Genomic DNA, 18,083 nt, shown 5'->3' on the forward strand with positions numbered 1-18,083 from the left:
ACTTTAGACAGATGGTTCTTTGTATCCTTTCCATGCATAAACATCCTGTTAGCTGGTTTTAGTAGACATTTTATATAATGAGATAACAATAATAGCCTCTAGTGGAAATAGTTTTAAAAGCAGGGGTGTATAGATTTCATTAGACCCAAGATAAATGATAAATGGGTTTATTGGGGAACACTTACGCAGAAAAAATATAAAGAACTCGGTGAGTGCTTCTCTGACCTTCCTAATGTGTCAGCCAACCTGAAAAGATCTCCCAAAAAGAAGCCATGCCTCAAGCTTGCTTCTTTACACTTCCATCCATCCGAAGCCATGCCCAAAGGGGGTGTGGCCACCGTTACAGATTCACTGGCAAGACCACTACATAGTTTAAGTTTCAGCTGTTTATTTATTTATCTAATTAGTTTTATTTTATACATTACAGCTGACTGCAGTTTTCCCTCCCTCCACTCCTCCAATACCTCCCTCACCCCTCCCCTAGATCCAATCCTTTATTTTCCTAAAGAAAAGAGCAGGCCTCCCAGGGATAGCTGTTAAACCACATAATGTCAAGGCCATTTGGACTAAGTGAGCAGGTAAGCTAAGAGAAGACCACTTCTCCCTTGCCTCCTCTAAATCCAACAACCCCCTAGTCTCATTCTTAGCTCTGCAGTAGATGCAGACCACTAGCTGTGGCCATGCCCTCTCCATCTCCACTGACTCACACCCATCTTCCTCATCTTACTGTCTTCCTACCACTCATTGCTTTATCCCAGGCATTCCCTGAGAACCCAGAGGCCACTGCTCCTCCAAATCCAACCACCCCATACCCCCACTCTTGTCTCATCTCCAGGTCTATAGCAGACACACTGTAGCTTCCTTCTCCTCACCCTCTTCCTCCATTCCCAGGGCTCTAAGCAGAACAACAATCTTCTTGTCTCCCTCTTGTGGAGTCCCTTAGCCATTCCTCAGTGTCAATTCTCAATATCCATAAACACATTTTACCTGGAATCCCCAAACTGGTGTTTGCAGTGGCACTGTTAGATTTACTAAGTATCCATAGCTGGTGAGGGCATGGATAGAGGAAAACCTGTTACTCCACTGTCCTAAATCAATGTATTTTCAAACTACATTATAATCACCCATCCTTAGACCCACAGGTAAGTGCAGCTCTCACTCCTCATCAAGGAAACTTGTTTTTGAAGCATAGGGAGAACATTACAGAGACCCACAGCTGGTCACCATGCAGGGAACAGCTGCCTGTGGGGCACTCATCCCCAGAAGACACATCTATAACACAGCTCTTAATGGCTTGTTTCCTTATGTCCCTTATTTCTTTATTTCCTCTCAAATTGCTTGTATACTAGATCTCTAGCAGGAATGAAGAGAGGAGAGGATGAGACTTCCAAAACGAAAGAGGAATGATTGTTGGAAGTTTCCCTCACACATCTTTTTTATATAATTTTTGGATGGCAGCTGCAGACCTAGCCAGTGGGAGAAGCTTCATGGACAGTGGGAGAAAAGGAATGGGCAAAGTAAGGGCATAGCTTTTATGACTGTTTTTACAATCTCCATATTAATTTAATCCATTATTTCTCATGATCCTTGAAAGCATTTTCTTTACTGGAGGAATCATCTTTCTCTGAAAATCTTAGGTGGAAAGCTCTGTCATTGACGTAGCAAAAGGCTTTCCACTTATGAACCCATAATTGGATTCAATCTCTTTAGTGTCATTATACCCATTTCCCCAGTCACCTTCATTATATCCCCTCAGCTGTGAGCAAGGACCAGTGTCTTCCAAGCAGATGTTATTTCTTCACACTTTCCTTCTTCAACATCACAGCCTAGGAATCACACAGATGTGGTGACTGACAGGTGAAACAGTAACAGACATTCTGAATTCCAGGCTTAGCTTCTCATTGGCTGGGGGCTTGAAGGTAAATTTTTGCACAAGAGCAGTGAAGAAAATAAAGAGCTCAGACCTGGCCAATTGCTCTCCAAGACAAGCTCGCTTTCCTGTAAGACAAAAACAAAGTGATTTATTCAGCTACCACTGGTATGCCCAGGGACTGATGTCACTAACCACCCTTTTGCAAAGTTTGAGTAGACTCGAGGAGTGAAATCCAGTTGCTTATTTATTTCTAGCATCTGCCTTGTCTTCCAAAAACACAGAAGGTGAAAGTCCAGGATCACAAATCAAATGCTCCCAGGGATCAAGCAGTGCTTGGAGAACAGGGCATAAGATAACAGGAATAGGAATCTAAGCAGACGTGGACTGTGTGACTAGCGTAAGTGCTTTCCAAACTCACTTAACAAACATCACCGATAGGGAAGATAATGGTGCAACAACAACAACAACAATGACAACAATCTTGAGATGCTTTTCAACCTTTTAAGAGGAAAGAGAAAAATGTGAGCAGGTACTTGAGTTAAAGTACAAGTCAGCTTCCACCTAAGCCCATGTCCCCCTTCACTTTGAGCAACTTCAGTAACAGATGGCCTCCTTAGCTCTCTGACTATCTGGTGCTACTCAAATTCCTCTTGCCTCCCTTTTCTGAAGAAGAGTCTGCTACTAACCAACTGTCCTGCAGTGCACCCTATAGTCACTGTCATCAATTCTCTTATACTCATTGTTAATATTTTTGTTTTTTTTTCCTTTTTTCTATTTCTTCCTGCTTCCATGATTTTTTTTTATTGGAAACAGACTTTTTTTCATATATTATATTCTGATTATTGTTTCCCCTCCCCAGCTCTTCTTAGCTTTTCATTACCTCTCCAAATCTACACCCCTCCTTTCTTTCTCTCATCGGAATAGAAATTTGTATCTAAAACTAGTAGTAGTAGTAGTAGTAGAAGTAGTAAAGATAAAATAAAAACAACCCGGAATAGGACAAAATGAACACTTAAATATCATGTTATATTATATGGAAAGATTAATGAAAAGAAAAGAAAGAAAGGTGGGGAGAAGGGAAGGACTAGGGTGGAGCTCTGAACTCTCTCCTGCTCATCACAACTCACCCATTGAGAATGGCAGAAATGATTCCCTCTTCTTAAACTGTCCATTCTCCAAAAAGTGCTCTGGGTTGAAGATGTCTGGAGTGGCCCACTCTTTGGGGTCTCTGTGCAGTGCAGTCAGGTTGGTTAGGACCATGACTCCCTAGAAGAAGCAGCAGGAAGTAAAGACTTAATGAAAACTCCCACAGACAGGTGATGAATCTCAAGCTCCCTTGACTGGCCTGAGAAACTTGACATCCTGAACTTTCCTATTCTTCCTAGTTGTTTCACTGTCACCCATAAAGTTATCTGGACCATGCTTTATTAATAAATCTATCTACTTTACTAAAAGTGGTTATTACAAATCTGAGAAGAGGACATGAAAGTGTCCATGGGGAGATAATGAGCCTTCTGTTCATTGCAGTTAGGACCATGGCACATGTATGATAGGAAACCTCCTTTATTTATGCATTATTTTCCATATATTATCTAAGAGATGACAGCCTGTCACACATAGTCAAAGACCCAGGGATGTATCAGGAAGCATTCCTGTCAGGCAGATACATGGCACAACACATAGAGTCACCAGAATGGATCTTTCCCTCTTTTTGCTCAATCATTAGCAAAGCTGGTTCATTCTTCAAATATCTCTTGAATCAGTCCATTCCTGTTCCCACTGCAGCCTTAGTTCAGGCTGCCATCTTTTCCTTCTAGACCCTTGCAAGCACCTAATAGCTATGACTCTGTTCCATAGTTTGAAAGCTGAGTGGGCTTTGCATATGACTTAGCTACATTGCCCACCCACTCATTCAAACTTGGAAAGCAGGTTTCTCATATTTTTAAATCAAAGATTTGTCCTGTGTACCACCAGAAGCATTGTTCATTGCTCCTCTCTGACAGGCATCCCACCATAGTAGTCTTCCTTTATGATCTCAATCAGGCCATGTTGCAATGCTGATTGCTTTAGATGGAGGAGTATCCCTTTGCATTTTGACACAAAGCTAACTCTTGTCTCTCCTTCAGTCCTTAACTCCATTACCTCTTCCTCCTGAAGCACTAACTGATTCCTTCAGCTGCTACTTCTCATCATCACAGAGAACTTGAGTATTTTCCTTCCAACAGTCTTCAGGGTTTATAAGCAGAGACGCCCATGACTCAGGTATTCCAACTCCAGGCCCAAACTTTGGGTGTTTAATGAACATTCCCTCAATTAGTAAAGAACAACTTCTATTCTGAGTATAAGGTTTTGCATATGTAATTTCATTATACTTACATATGCATTTGGTTGAATGCATTTTGTAAAAGTTGAAGTTATGATTGGTTAGGTAATGCAGGAGTAAGTGAAGTCAGCAGTGGAAATAAGCCTAATTGCTATCAAGACCACAGTTCCCCACATCTGTTCAACACAGTCATTTAGATTGCTCAATATCCAAGGAACTGATGGTATAGTCTGTGAAAAGAGTTGGTATGGTTGCCTGGGGATGAGTGAATGAACAGAAAAAATGCAAGCAGCATTGGAAAAATTCAGACCTCAGCTTCAATTCACGAACTGTTCATCGAGAAAGAGAATGGTGAACATATGATTGCTCTCATCTTCTTCAGCAACTGTCCTCTGCCAACATTAGGCAGCAACTTGCTGAGGTGTCCCATAGCAAACAATACCGATACACATAGAGGGATTTGGCAGAAATATACTTTTCTTCCCATTGAAATGGTTTCTTGGGTTGGGAATACATGCCACTTTCTAAGTTTAGGATCCCAAAATGATGCCAAAGATGGACTGGAGGATCTGAGGTGGGGAGAGTTACCTTTGGCATGTAAAATCCAGCCAACTTGGTGTCAGCTATTGTTTCCCTGGGAACATTAAAGGGGATGATGTTTCCTATTCTCTGCACCTCGTGGATCACAGCATTGGTGTAGGGCATGGACTCTCTGTCAGCCAGGCTTGGCTGTCTTCCTTGACCAATCACTTCGTCGATCTCAGCCTGTACTTTTTCTGAAAGAAAACGTGAGATTCTATTAATTTTAAAACTTTAATGCTTTCTTCTAAAGACATAGAAGCTGTACTATGAGGTGTCACCTGCCTTTATTTCACCTTAGCATCCTGGTTATAAAGAAATAAAAGTTTTCCCAAGCCTTCAAATATCTGTTTCGAAAATTGTCAATTCAATAGCTTTCTTTGAGCTTACAATGCAAACATACATTTCCGTGTATCCTGAGCTAATTATCTCAGATTACCACAGCAGTATCTAGACAGGCTTCTACACATAAGCACCATTCGCAGAGTAGGCTACACATCACACCAATGTTTCCCTCATAGTTCTAGGGCCCAGAACTTCTGAAATAAAGGCTTGAGCAGTTTTCTTGCCCTGTAGACAACGATTATCCATCTCTGTGCCAAACCTTTGCTGTGTCCTCATACCATAAGGAATAATGAATCTTTTTAGTAGGCACTAATTCTCTTCATAAGAGCCAATCGCCTCCTGCAGTCACATTGATAGAGCTGAACATGGGCTTGGCAGTTGGGACATAAAGGTTCAGACCGCAGAACATCTGTAATCCCTACTTTCTTAAGGAGGTATATCAGCGTGGGCCATAGACAGCAGTGTTGCTGGACAACATTACTGGTGAAGATGCTTCCAATTTTGAGCTTCAGTTTTCCCATGTGATTAGTGAGAATAAGTTTTCCATATCCTAAGGATGTTTTCACATTCATATGAACTGTTATAATTACTGACTGATTCTGCAAGCTGTCTGCCAACATGGCTCCTCTTTTTTCAAGAGTAATAGAGGTTGAATTAATTTTATCTGATTGGCTAGCTACACATTTCATTTACAATGAAGCCCTTTACTACTATTCTGTATATAAAAATTAATTTCACATAAAATGTATATATTATAAAATGTATCACTATTACCATGGTAACTTTTGAGGCAGGGGAGGTAGTTAATAAATAAATCTTGCTTGAAAGCATAAGGACCTAAGTTTGGTCCCTAGAATCCACGTTAAAAAAAAAAGTCAGGTGTGATGGCAACAGCTGTAGTTGCAGTGTGATGGAGATGTAGAGAGAAGGGGACCCCTAGAGCTCAGTGGTTACTTGTTAAATTCTAGGCCAATGAAAGAACTTATCTCAAAAATGGGACCTATGCTTCAGGGAAGAGGTCTGAAGTTATTCTGTATCTTAAGCATGCATGTGCACATAAACACATTCATTTACACAGGGTCACTCATGAAAAGATGAAATAAAGGTTATGGACAAATCTGACTTCACAACATTGGTTGAACTCTAACTTTCTCTTTTCAGTTTTTATCCTGGGGGTGGGATGTACTAAATTGACTTTATAACCTATGAATAAACTGTTAGCCATATTTTGAAAAAAAAAAAAAGAGTTTCAGGATATGAAAAAGTGGTTTCAATCACTACCTTCTAAACTCTTCTAGAATGTGAAGGAAGAGAAATTATGAGACAGACAAATCTTTGTTATGGAAAACAGGCATATGGGGAGTCATGGATGGAGGAGCATTGTTCATCTCTTCAGGAAGAAAATGACAGCAATTCCCTAGCAGTAAGTTCCTAGAGGAATCTGAAACACCTTAGGGATATGGTACCTTAGAAGATTCTTCTAGATGTGGAAGAATTTGGAAAAGTGCATTTTTGGTTGAGGAAAGACTCAATGTCATGATTTAGAGACAAGAATAAAAACAGTGACAAGAGAGGACATGTTACACAAGGAAGCTACCGTGCAGAGTAGGTGAGGTTGAGCATGGGCAGAGAAGTGTATATCACATGACTTCAGAAACAAGACTAAGCCATTTGCTCAGTATCCAGGGTAAGTAGGAAAGAATTGTTATAAAAGAAGGAGGACATCTGTGGATGCTCTTAGGGTAATGCCGCTCAGCTGGAATTGACCACAATGTCCCTTGACTTCTCTGTTTGGTTATAGACTTTATGCCTCTTGAGTTTACAGAAGCTATAATATTGGTACTCCTGTATGCATCATAATCATGACAGAGCATGTAGGGGATGTGCCCCATCCCAAGTCCGCATCACCTTACAACCATTCTATCTTTTGCTATCCTGCCATGCCATCTCTGGTTCCATCTGAGCCGCAGATTCCAGAAGCACCATTCTACCTTGTCCAAGTACATTCGCCACATGCTCACCTTGGACTTCTGGGTAGAGAGCCATACAGAGCACAGCCCAGCGCAGTGTTGTAGATGTTGTCTCTGTTCCTGCAAAGAAGAGGTCCAGAGTGCTGCAGATGAGGTTTTCATCATTGAAACTTGTAGTAGTCTTGTCTGGGTACTGGAAAAAAGACAGTATGTGCTTGTTTATTCTGAGGTTCTGAGTCAAGACATTAGGGTATGAATTTGGAAATATTCATATAAAGTAATAATCCCTTTGACCTCATCAGGAAGCTGACCAAAACCTCATGGCACTTGGGTGAATGAAAATCTCAACTACTTTCTCCTGATTATATTTTTTTGGAAACCTTTCATCGAGTGATAAGAAAATGAGATTAAAAACCATCTTTGGCTTTTAGTATCAGCCACACCACTAAGTCACTACTTGGTGTAGGATACTCACTTAACATTTCTTGTCTTCAGTTTTATAAAATGAATAGAACATGTACATGTCACTATTGATCATATGAAACCACAGGCTCACAGTCAGTACTCAACTAAAGCTTCTCTTGCCCCCAGAAAGAATCAAGTGACTCTCAATGACCTCTGATTCTTTAAGCTCACCATTCATCTCTCCTAGTCTAGACTTCCTGATTCCATCAGTTATTTTTTTATGACACATGATTTTTACCAGCTTCCTCCAAAACAATAAATTTACTAAGATTGATTTTAATATTGATGACCTAATACCTGTATATGAGAAGTAACTATTCAGCTCTTCCTCTGAATAAAAATAAATCATTGCCTTTATCAATATTATTTAAGGAAAACAAAATAAGAGAGAAGATGAAAAATTACTATCCCGCCTGTTCAGAAGAGGAACCCATACTCCAATGCATCCAATCGATGGCACTGATCCAGTGATGTGGACCAATAAAAGATCTAGGGAGATCAAGGTTGCATATTTTGTGATATGGTTTGAATCTGGAATGAAATAATTCTTGCTTCCTAAGTTGTCTGAGGTATTTTTGGAGGTTCTATAACTTAGGTTCTATAGGGGAAGGTCCTAGCCAGAGGAAGTGACTAATAGGTGCAGCACTATTAAGGTAATATTGGGGCCCTGGATCTTGCCTTGGTTTCTGAATCCCAATGCATCATTATGTGAATAGACTTCACCATCGCCTTTTGCCACCATGACCTTTGCTGCTATGCCATTCCTGCTCTGTGATGATAGATCTAACTCTCTAAAAGGGCGGGCAAAAATAAATCTCTCTTGTGTTGTTTTTGCCAGGTATTATCACAATGATACAAAAGTGACAAACACATCCAAGTGGCTGCTGTCTAGCATCTCTTGTATCTCTTGTATTAGTGGATGTTTTTTTATGTGGAGTTAGAAGGCCTCATCCAAATGTTAAACTCACATTCAGCTGCATTGCTTATACCTGGCCCTAGACCAGCTTGTAACAAAATTGAACTCTGGAGTTTAATTGCTACTTTCATTTATGACACAGCTCTTTCACATATGGGTAAAAGCTAAGAGACAGAAGGATAGTCATGGCCTCCTGCCAAATGACCCTCACAATCTTGAATGAATGCTATCCTATACTTCATAAATACTATACCCTTTTCATTTAATTTTCCTGTAGTGTAATAAGTACTAGTTAGACCCACAGAAATGCCCATCTATTCATCTCTGCATATTTCTTGATACTCCAAAATAAACCTTGTTTATGTACTAATTTTCAAAAGGAAGATTTTACAGAGTTGTTCTTATAAGAGAGGGTTCAAGGTTAAGAGCCAAAGCATGGAAGCAGTGATCACAGAGAAGTAGATGTTACAATCTTGCCATTGAAGATGAAGGAAAGAGACATGGCAAGAAGTACCTGTGTCCAGAAGGATCTGCAAGAGGTAAACTAACAATTTCTCACTATTTCCATATGAAGCTTGCCTGGCCAACAGGCACACAGGGAGCACAGAACACTATGGGGGAAACATCTGTACTGTGCCAAACCAATGACACACTGCGTGGTCAATTGGAGACTACTAAACCGCTACCTCTTCTGTAAGAAGACAACACAGCAGGCATGCTCCCTACCTTTGTCATTTCCTTGAGGAAAACATCAATGAAGTCTCTTGGCTCATTAGGGTCCCAGTCTTTCCTGTGATTGTCAATAATATTAGAAACAAATAATTTCAGTTTTCTCCAGTTTCTGAAAAATGTTTGGTGTGATCCAGGAAGATAATGAATTATCCTTGGAAAGATATTGTAGAGCTGGTTGGGAAAAATAAGACAAGTCATGGAGATACCATGGTGTCACATTTCAAAAACAGTTTTGTCTTTCTCTTTATATCTTATAGTGGGATGGTGAAGCCATCTTGGCTCCTGTTTCACTCTTACTCTGTACCCCCACCCTTCACAGGCATTTCAGTGTTGGGAAGACTTTAAAACCCTAAACCGAATCAAGGAAATGGCTCTAATTACAAGAGGGATGATCAAAAGAGAACATATAAACCAATTAATTATGCATGATCTTATTAAAACAAGAACACACTAAAATACATGAGGATAGTAAGGTAGAGAATAAGCCACAACTCATGTGCTCACGATCTCTCATTACTTTAGGGAGGCTAAAAATATTTGTCCTTCCCCACAAGAAATCCCATCAAATCAACTAACATGGGCTCATAGGAGCTCACAGAAACTAAAACACCAACCAGAGAGCTTGACTGACCTAGGCCCTCTGCACATGTTACAATTGTGTAGCTTGGTGTTTTTGAGGGATTCCTAACTCTGGGAGCAGGGGCTGTCTCTGACTCTGTTACCTGCTTTTGGGACCCTTTCCTCTTACTGGGTGGCGTCATCCAGCCTTAATATGAGAGGAAGTGCCTAGTCTCACTGCAACTTGATATACTGTGGCTGGCTGATATACATGGGAGGCCTGACCTTTTCTGAAAAGAAAGGATGAGGAGTAGATGGGGGAAAGGAGGGAGAGTAGAGGTTGTGGGGAGGGACTGGTAGAAGAGGAGGAAGGGAGAGAAACTGTAATCAGGCTGGAAAAAGATAAGATTAATTTGATAAAAATTTTATCCTTGATGTTGGCTATTATAAATATCAATTTTATTTGGGTTTATTTATTTTATGTATGTTTTGACTGAATGCATGCATATTCATCATTTGCATGTCTGGTGCCTCCAGAAGCCAGAACAGATTGTTGGATATCCTGAAACTAGAGTTAAGGATGGTTATGAGCCACCGTTTAGATGTTGGAAACTAGTCCTGTGCAAAAGTAACTGATAATTGTAACTTCTGGGCCATCTATCTAGATCCTACAGCTATCAGATTTTTAAGGTAAAGACTAAAGTAATAGAAAAGAGCACCAAGTCTTCTCAATTAATACTTTGAGATGTTCAATGAGGACACTTAATACTAACTTAAAACACGAGAAAACCCGGATAACTATAAACTACAAATTAATCACAAATTGGTACTCATACTTTAAGAATATTTATTTAATTTTTAATTATGGGCATGGGGTAAATGACGAACTTATGAGTTCAGGTGTCTGCAGAAGCCAGAGGCATTGGGTTCCCTTAAGTCACAAGGCCAGGAAACTTGGGTGCTGGGAGCCAAACAGCCCATGCTCTTAATTGCCAATCTATCTCTCCAGTCCCCTCTTATCTTAATACTTTTAATAAGAAGAAATAAGTGTTCAATAAAAAAGAAAACATTTATAGACCAATTTTGGTACAACAAATTTGATCTAACATTCATAGTGCCCATTTGCGAGAGAATCTATTGTTAAAAACTGAAATACTAAAAGACCTGAGAATATAAAGCATTCACGAGTCTGAGCATCCTGAGATGGTCTGTCACTGTATCCTTTTGGTAAGAGAAAGTCTGGAAAGATAGTTGTAGACATCAAGAATACATAATACAAATAGGCAGAAGTATAGCAGACAGCAAGAAGGCAGGCAGATCAGGTTGGGAAGTGCTTAAAGAGATTCCCCATCCTCAGGGGGCAAGAACAGAGCTCATCGGCTGACATTAACCATGGAGTATGGTAGCTGAGTCGGAAGTCAGTAGGCAGAATGCACACTTCACTTATCTTTCACTCCAGGGTTTAGGGGTACACTGGATACCCACAGGGCATCCCTTCAGCAGGTTACTGGGAGCCCTGAAAGTCCAAAGGCAGCTCCCCAGCATATACTGATCTCAGTGCTATGGTTGTTTCCCCAGCTCCCAATGAACACCCCATAACTAAAAGAGACACACAGGGGGTAAGATTTGAGAGCTCTTGGGAGGGTGAAAGATTATGCCCACTCCATGGAATGCAATCTCAATGTGGCTCCTGATATGTAAATAAGAAAAATGGCAGCTATACTATGGAGAGAATTCTGGTGGACATAAGACTCAGCAGTAGCACAAAACAAAGAGCCAACAAAAGCCCATGCGATCACTTGCCCTTCTCCTCCATTATGTAAATTGAAGTCTTCCATTTTTGAAGACCTGCAATGGGGATCCAACCCCTTTTTTCTTTTTCTGTGTGACTCCTTATTTTCCTACACATTTAGCCTAATTTTTACTTTGTTTTCACTTAAAAACTTTATATTAAAATAATCACACATTTATTTATGTGTGTGTGTGTGTGCACGCGCGTCGGCGTGCATGTGTACCTATGCTCATGTGTCATGGAACCTGTGTGGACATCAGAGGACAACTTGAGGGACATGGGTGTTCTTTCTCCCTGTGAACTCCCAGGTTCAAACTCACCTTGTCAGGCTTTGTAGAAAGCCCCTTTATTCACTAAGCCCTCTTCCTCACCACACTCATTGGTTACTCTCTTTCATGAGTTCATCTGATTATGTTTATGCCTCTCCTCATTTTTAGCAATAGAATTTAATTTCTTGTCTTTAGTGTGTTCATTCATTTGCACTCAGTGCCCTCCTTTATATTTATAACTTGAATTTATCTTGTTGGCTTTTTAAAAATAATGCTTATAATTCAATTTTTGTCCCTCTTTTTATATTTAGTTTGGAACTAATTTTACTACTGTTAAATTTATATTTGTCTCCCTTCTCTATTTTAGTTTTTCCCTGTGTATAACCTTCCTTTCCTCCCTCCTTCTCCTTTCTTCTTTACATTATTTCACCTTATTTCGCCCACTCCTTCCCTATCACCTTCAGGTATCTCACTCATTTATTATTTTAAGACTACCTTAAATATTTTTGAAACTTCATAGCATATTCAGTAGTTTTGACATTGTTTCAGTTCTTTGGCCATTGGTAATATATTAAGGAGCTGCAACTGAATTCATGTGTGTTTCTATATTTTGCATGAGACAAAGTTATTGCTACTATAATACTTTGTTTTTTTTCTGTCAGAGTGGTACTATGGATTACATTTTGAAGTCTGGATCGCTCCATGAGAAGATCCTCTAAAAAATTCCAGAAATGCTACCCAAACCAACAGCTGCAAACACTACAACATAGAAATACAAGAAACATGGGAAATACAGGCAACAAGACACCTGCATTTGCAGGTCAGGATATTAAAAGGGAGATCTTGAGAGTCAAGGAAAAGAAGAGTGGAAGAGAACTTAAGAGGTGAAAATAAAATCTATGTAAATGAGTACAATTAGTGGAATTGTTATGAAATCAGAGCTGAGAATAATAGAGAGAATGGGAATCAGCTGGATTGGGGAGAGAAAGCAACTAAGAAACATTATAGTGCTATATGCATGAAGATATCATGATAACACCCTTTTCATCCTGCAAATGTTGGTACTTCCTTTAACTATTATAAATGTGGCTATGTTCATGGAAGAGTTTTTCATATTATCAACAACACTGAAATCATCATATAGATTTAAATACATCTGTGTTAAACTCAACTAAAAGACACTACATTTTAACTTCAAAAGCCCTAAAATACAAAAAGGAAGAGCCTGTCTGTTAGAATCAGTCCCACTTTAATACCCTCCCTAAGATATGAAAAGGCTGAGTGCTTACCTGACACATCATTGATGACTCCAAACACATGGCCTCATCCAGTAACCTCAGCATCTCCTGAAAGTGACTGTCATGGTACTCAAAGCGCTCCCCAAAGGTGACAGAGGAAATGATGTTGGAAACTGCATTGTTGATACTGAAGTGAGGGTCAAAAGGCTCTCCTGGAGGTGGAGAAAGGAGCTGGATTACTGATCTTTACATTTCTATTGTCTATAAACAATTAACTCCAAATGATAAAAAACAATTCTCCAGCTTACCCTCTTCCTATATAAAGACTGGAAAATGCAGAGAGTAAAATAATTTTGTTCTGGCCATAGCACACACATGGTGCTGACATGATCCAAGGTTTCTGTTATACATCAGATTGATGACCAGTATTTAAATTCAACCCATTTTGTTTGCTAGATTACAGCCCTCTAGGGAAGGGTTATAGTATAAGTTCATTGTTCAGTCTTCAGTGCCTGTAGTGATATTTTGTTTATGATCTAATGAATAAAGCTTGTCTAAAGATCAGAGAAGCAAAGCAGCTAGCTACTACAGCGTTTTCAGCTCTACCAGTGCTCAGACTGAAAGGATAATCCTGTTCTCAGATTGCATCTCCAGACTGCATCTGTCTCCACAAAACCTGAGACTGCATCAAGCTTCTGTCTTCTCCCCTTTATTCTGTTTATTTTTTTAGACTGATTTACTCTCATGTAGTCCAGGGTGGCCTTGAACATACAGAGATCCATCTGCCTCTGTCTCCCAAGTACCAGATTAAAGTTGTGTCTTCTATGGCTAACTAGTGGCTTAGGTGTATGGCTATCTAGTGGCTTAATGTGTGTGTGCCTAACTAGTGGCTTAGCTCCTTAACTAGGTGTTTGGCTACCCCTAGTTAGCTATGCACTCTGATCTTTAGGCAAGCTTTATTAGATCATAAGCAAAATATCACAAGTGCGTAATCCAGAGCAGGCCTGGGACAAACAGACACTTAATAATAATCTGTTCAACAAATGTAAGGCCACTACCCTCCCTCAGCATCTGCCCTGTGAGATGCCCACCTCCCTCCTCTCCTATGGCCTCCACGAGGTGTCTGGCTTCCTCCTGTATGCGCTGCTCTAGGCTCTTCTTTCCCAATCCAAAGTTCCTCAATGTCATCAGGGTGAACCTTCTTTGTTCCTTCCATGTCTGACCACTGGAGAAGACCAACCCTGGAAAAAGAGATTCTGCGTTATAGCGTTGTGATTGTGTTCTAAAGTCACCTGACAAACTTGATGGTCACAAGTACAATTGAAAGGAGACAGGCCAATAAGGAACCTGGCATCTCTCTAGAGAGACAGTCCCAAAGCAAGGGAACTAAGATTTACTGATTACTTACAACATCAAACAATTTAAAATTCCTTGTTCTCTGTGTGATTTGGCATTTTCAGAAATTCCATATGCTTATTAACTATTCACTCCAGGTCCATTGCATTTGATGCAAAAGCTGAGACACCAGGGTAACGCTTACTTTATAAGGAAATGCACTTAGTAGGTAGCAGCTGTGTGTTCACATTTCAGTCTCTCCAGTTCCAATGCATTTGATCACACAAATCACATGGATTTATGTTAACCTGAATAACAGGGATGTACTCATGGGTAAGATAAGATGCACTTTTAACAGGATAAGAAAGGTTTATAGAAGAGGTTCTAGCCAAGGCATACAGTAAAGAATTGATAAATGACTCAAGAAGGTAGAAAGGATGAGTATCTCACACAGAGAGATCCTAGAGGCTAGGCTAAGGAAGAACCTTCTGCTATACTCAGCACCCATCAACTGTCACGCTTATAAAATGGATACCTCAGTCTCAGAGAAATTCTCAAATCCTTTTAATGTAAGTCTTAGCCTCCTGATTGTTACTTTTGAAATGATAATAATAAGTATTAGCTTGCTGTATTATTAGGCAGAAGGCTAAAGACACCTGGAGTATTAAGGAGTTATCATATCTATCATATCAAGAAGAGCAGCTGACATATCTATTTCCCTAGGGCAGAAGGTTGGGGTGGGGAAATGGAAGCGAGGGCACAGTATCTCTTGCTGGACATTCCATCAGAGCATCAACTGTTAGTGTACAGAACATGTAGTTCCTCCCCTGTCTAGTAGAGGGACATGGTAAGTCCTCAAGTGGGTGCATCCATCCGAGGAATACGGCATCCTGCTTCCTTGGAAGATGGTAATTCATGATGGGTTTGGTTTATGGGAGGGTTGGCAAGTTACAGATGGGCACCTTTACCATGTCACAAGAATTATCTACCATACACACCACACATCACTCAAGGAACTTACCATTTTTATTAAAGAGTTGTTTTCGGAGAAGACTGACAGGACGGTTAAGAAAGTTTGGCTCCAACTGAGTAAAGACTTCCTTGATTAAGGGCATGCCACTTACAACCACTGAGGGTATATTAGCAAAATCCAAGCTTAAAACGTTCCCATATTTCTTCACAAACTGAAAAATATTTCAGGAGTTATAATTGAGTGAGCCCATGTCTGTGTGTCCAGAAATGGCAGGCATGTGTGTAGCTGATGGGACTCAGTTTGAGATGGCTTTAGCCACAAACAAAAACTGTTTGTGGAGGCAAGTATTTGTCTCTGTGTAAATGTTTGGAAATTTTTTATCTTCTTAATTATTAAGCCTAATTTCAATAAACACTAAGAATAGAAATTTCCCTTTATAAAATACCTAAAGAATTCAGCAAATATGAATTAGGTATGCAGCTCCCATGTGTCCCTAGAGGAAGGTATGAGGATATGTGTAGCAACAAATAAGCAAAGTCTCTAACCTGAAGTATCTTGAATTTTAATCAAGGCAGAGAATGGAGGGAAAAGGCCGAGGAAGTTCTGTACACATTTGGTGTAGCTTTAAAGCGATCCCTGTTATAATTCCTTCATCATCTGCTATATACATAAGATTGCAGGTCTGAGTGTGAGGGGTGGAGAGTTTGGGTGAAGATGAGGGAAACAAAGAGAAGGGAAGAGAATGTCCATGCTTGTGCAAACGGAGTTGAATGACAGTGTGTGAGTAGTACTGAAGTTTCTTCCCCCCACATGATCAAGAGTTAGCCTTTGAAGACCCCATTTCAGCCTTTTGTCCTGAATCACATCTAGCTTCAAGGAAGGTATAAAACAGAAGGGCTCAGCTCCTCCCTTGCCACATTTGTGAAGCCTCCTCTGCAGAAATTAGAAAGAAAGTGCTTGAGGACAGAATGGAAATTGTGACCTCGGAAAGGCAGAAAAAAGGCAGAGATGGGAAGATGAGTAAGGGGCAAAGCAACAGACTCCTCTGCCTTTGAGTTCCAGCTGCACTGGACACTGAAGAGAGAGCAGTGAGTGATGTGAGTCTCAGTGTGTGGGGACAACAGCTTAGACACTGTGTCATAGAGGGGAGAAGGTTCCTCTGTGTTTGTAGTCACTTCGTATGGTGTTAGCAAAGTCTCATGGGCTACATGTGCATACTGAGTAATGTAGAGCAGATGCTGGAGGATGATAAAAAAAGATGTAAAGAGAGAGAAGATGAATGAAAAGGCAACTACTCAGAAAGTGTCCAAGAAACACACAGGGAATTGATAATGGAGGAAAATATGTTGGAAAAAAGAAGAAAAAATATGGGCTTGGAACCTTAAATAGCAATAAATAATCAGACATGGTCAATCTTCACATGTAATGGAGATAATGGGATAATTAAACATGGCTGGAGTAGTCACTGAGGATAAAGAGGAACATTGCATGGGAAGGTGGTCATTCATCAGTAAGACCTGCCAGTCTTACATGTGTAGTATATACACATAACAGTCTTTCCGGTACAAGGGGAGAACTTCTAGAACTGAGTGGAAAGACAGACAGACAGACTCCCAGTGGAGCTGGAGATTTCAGAGCATCTTTCTCTGGAGTTGATAAAATCAGAAGTTGAGCATTCGACACATGGTGTAGAAGGACTAAATTAGGTTCAATAAGAGAAATGAGAGAACTGATATTCATCCAGCTCAAGAGGAGACCATACATTGTTTTAAACCAGACCAGCGCTCTAACCAACATCTGTGGCACCCCTTGCCTTAAACCAGCATGGCATATTTATGAAGCTAAATTATTATGTTATGCGATTCACCTTGACATACTTAAAAGAATTAAAATCATACACAATATGTTCTCTGGCCATAAACGCAAACTGAAAATCCTGTGTCTACAGATAACAAATCTACAACTCTTTGGTAATCTGAATATATTATCTCTGGGCTACTTGGCTGCCAGCCTGAGCTTACAAACAAATCCTCCCGTTCCAGGTGCCAGGATCCTGACCCAGAACACAGCCAGACACCCTGGCCTCTTCCTACCTTCTGCAGAGTTATGTGAGGCTGCTTTGGATCCAAATAGAACAAGCAGCCAAAAAAGGGCAGGCGCCTAGGCCCTGGTGGGTAGTTCTTGGGTCGCTGGTTTTTGAGGTAGTCAGCCAGGAACAGGAAGACAACAGCTGCTAGCAGCAGAGTCTGGAGATGGAGAGCTGCCCAGATAGAGGCCACCAGGGAGCCCGTGGAGGCAAGCATGGCTGGTACCAGAACAAGCTCTCCTGGGGAATGAGAATCCGACTTGGGACAAATCTCCAGGGTCACCGCCTGTGGTTCTCAGAATGGGCTAGCCCCTTGGCTATTGCTTGCCCTCCCAGTCCCCACAGGACTCCTCCCATCTTTCCCACAGGACTCCTCCCCATCTCACCCATTGCCAACTCCTCCGCCCAGATGTGTTCACTTCCTTCCCTCTGTCCTGGCTGCAACCTCTTCGGAAACTTGATTCTCATTTCCCTAAGCCGGAGCAGATGTTTGTGCATACAGCCGCTTCACTTTTCCCAGTTTTCTCAAGCACCCAACCTCCGTGACCCTACCTGGACGCTCTTTGTTGGCCACACCCTTTCCCCAAGTTCCTGCTCAGGTCCTTAGGCTTTGCTGCCTGCAGGGAAAC

At 40.7% G+C, this 18,083-nt stretch overlaps 1 protein-coding gene across 1 annotated transcript; it reads right to left on the reverse strand.

Moving 5' to 3' along the window:
• Nucleotides 1-486: 486 nt before the first annotated feature.
• Nucleotides 487-17,700, reverse strand: LOC127224955 (cytochrome P450 2J3). Its single transcript, XM_051188190.1, has 9 exons — nucleotides 17,462-17,700; nucleotides 15,417-15,579; nucleotides 14,152-14,301; nucleotides 13,112-13,272; nucleotides 9,198-9,374; nucleotides 7,142-7,283; nucleotides 4,785-4,972; nucleotides 3,001-3,139; nucleotides 487-1,998 (listed from the first exon to the last, which is right to left on the reverse strand). Exons 1-9 carry the CDS (start codon nucleotides 17,669-17,671, stop codon nucleotides 1,820-1,822), a joined length of 1,509 nt encoding a protein of 502 aa, XP_051044147.1. The 5' UTR covers nucleotides 17,672-17,700; the 3' UTR covers nucleotides 487-1,819.
• Nucleotides 17,701-18,083: the final 383 nt, after the last annotated feature.

This window comes from Phodopus roborovskii, unplaced genomic scaffold (genome assembly GCF_943737965.1).
Source record: "Phodopus roborovskii unplaced genomic scaffold, PHOROB, whole genome shotgun sequence".
Classification (NCBI taxonomy): Eukaryota; Metazoa; Chordata; class Mammalia; order Rodentia; family Cricetidae; genus Phodopus; species Phodopus roborovskii.